This window comes from Helobdella robusta (genome assembly GCF_000326865.2).
Source record: "Helobdella robusta unplaced genomic scaffold HELROscaffold_1335, whole genome shotgun sequence".
Taxonomy (NCBI): Eukaryota; Metazoa; Annelida; class Clitellata; order Rhynchobdellida; family Glossiphoniidae; genus Helobdella; species Helobdella robusta.
In genome coordinates this window covers 27-1,865 of record NW_008703744.1, presented here as the reverse complement: position 1 = coordinate 1,865, position 1,839 = coordinate 27, and the positions used below count along the sequence as shown (strand labels likewise).

General features: G+C 33.2%; 1 protein-coding gene across 1 annotated transcript; it reads right to left on the bottom strand.

Moving 5' to 3' along the window:
* Positions 1-900: 900 nt before the first annotated feature.
* HELRODRAFT_92922 (hypothetical protein) lies at positions 901-1,511 on the bottom strand (the record flags this gene model as incomplete). The annotated part of the gene is made up of 2 exons (XM_009014472.1): positions 901-1,196; positions 1,313-1,511. 2 exons carry the CDS (start codon positions 1,509-1,511, stop codon positions 901-903), a joined length of 495 nt encoding a protein of 164 aa, XP_009012720.1.
* Positions 1,512-1,839: the final 328 nt, after the last annotated feature.

Sequence of the window (1,839 nt, the reverse complement as noted above, 5' to 3'; positions counted from 1 at the left end):
GGATTCCATTCCCATCCCTAATAGATGGATGGTCTTCGTACATTAATTGTAAATAATAAAATAACTAGGGACCTTTAACCAAATATAATAATTATTACAATTTATAATCTTCTTGGTTTCATTTAAATTTATTGAAAAGTATTAATTTTTTCTTGCACCTGAATAAATGAGGAAATTTTTTGAATAAAAGATTGTCTGTTTTTTTTTTTTTACAAAAAATGTGTTTAATTAAGTAAACCAATTTTAAGAAGGATTGATTCAAAAAAAAACTATTGAAATCGTTTTAATAATTAATTATCTCTTACAATTATGCAATCATAAATAATCAAATAAAAGGGGAAAAGCGGGAGGTTATATGAATAAATTAATTTACTATTTATTTATTCGTTCGTTTAATCGTTCTGATGCATGTCTGTGTTTGCCTTGGTAAACATTAGTAATTGTCCAATGATAAAGTGAGGTGTTAAAATCAACTTTTGACAAACCGTCAAATTTTGAAAGGCATTTCGCAGGTTGACAGAACGAACAAGACAGATAGAAAGAAATCACGTTAGCTCATTAAGAGAGAGCACTGGAAAGTGTTATGACACCACGAAAGTGATTTCCAGATGATGTTTAACAGTTTCATTCATAGAAAAGTTGCCAGGGTAATGCGTTGTAACACCTCGTTATCTACGTAGGCATGTACTTTCAAGTTACCGTTGCGTAAGGAGTGTGCGTGTTTGTGTGTGTGTGTTTGTATACTCTAAAAAGATTTGACTTGAAAAATTTATTTAGAAAAATATAATCATTCATTACTATTTACAGTGTCAAAATACAAAATTCAATTTATATACAATTTGTTAACTATATCAGACAAAACAACATTTCTGATAATAGAAAATAAAATTAAAAAAGGTTTTAAAAAATAGTCATCAGATTGACTTTAGGAAAATCCACATTAGCAGCTTCATGACGAGGAATGTTTGAACATTCGTCGGACGTAGGCACGTGTGGATGTTGGTCCTTCATGTGTACAAAATGCTCCTCAGACTGTCTCGTCGAGTGACCACACTCCTCACACACGTACAACTTATCTCTCCTTTCCTTGTGCTTGTAATTGAACTGAACGTTGTGCACCTTCCGCGCGTGTGACTCCAGTGAACAACGTTGTGTGAATGCCTTGTCACAATGCTCGCATTTGTATGGACGGACTCCTGCATTAATTTTAAATTCAACAAAGTTATTATTCAATTGACCAAAATCGTTTTATTTGTGATTTTGTTTGAAAATCTTAGAAATCAAAAAAAGAAATATGTAAATGAAAGCCAACCAGTGTGTGTTCTTGTGTGTCTCTTCAAGTCGAAAGTGTCGTTGAAACCTTTGCCACAAAATGTGCAGAGGTAGCGTTTGATGTCCGTGTGGCACTTGACGTGGCGATTGAGAAGTCGCTGCAAAGGAAAGCTTTTCAAACAAACTCGACATAAGAACTTGTTGTCTTTTGTCTGCGCACCTGTACAATTGAAAACCATATGATATGTTGAGTTGATCGTGTGTTTGTGTATACTAATTTCATTAGTATTATAAGTTCGATTTATTTGTTCATTATCGCTCATGATGTACTTACTGAGATCTTGTCCTTCGTGCAACTGTTTTATCAGGTGGTTCTGCAGTAGTGGGTTCTTTATTCCTCGTCCACCGTTCACCAGTTCAACGTTGTCTATCTGCTTAAAAAAAAAAAATATAGGTTAAATTCTGGTTATGTTAATTGTTATTTCATTGCTTGAAAGTATCAACGATACGCGCATACACATTTGCTTTGATGGACAATGGTTCATTAATAAAATGAAAACATTCTCA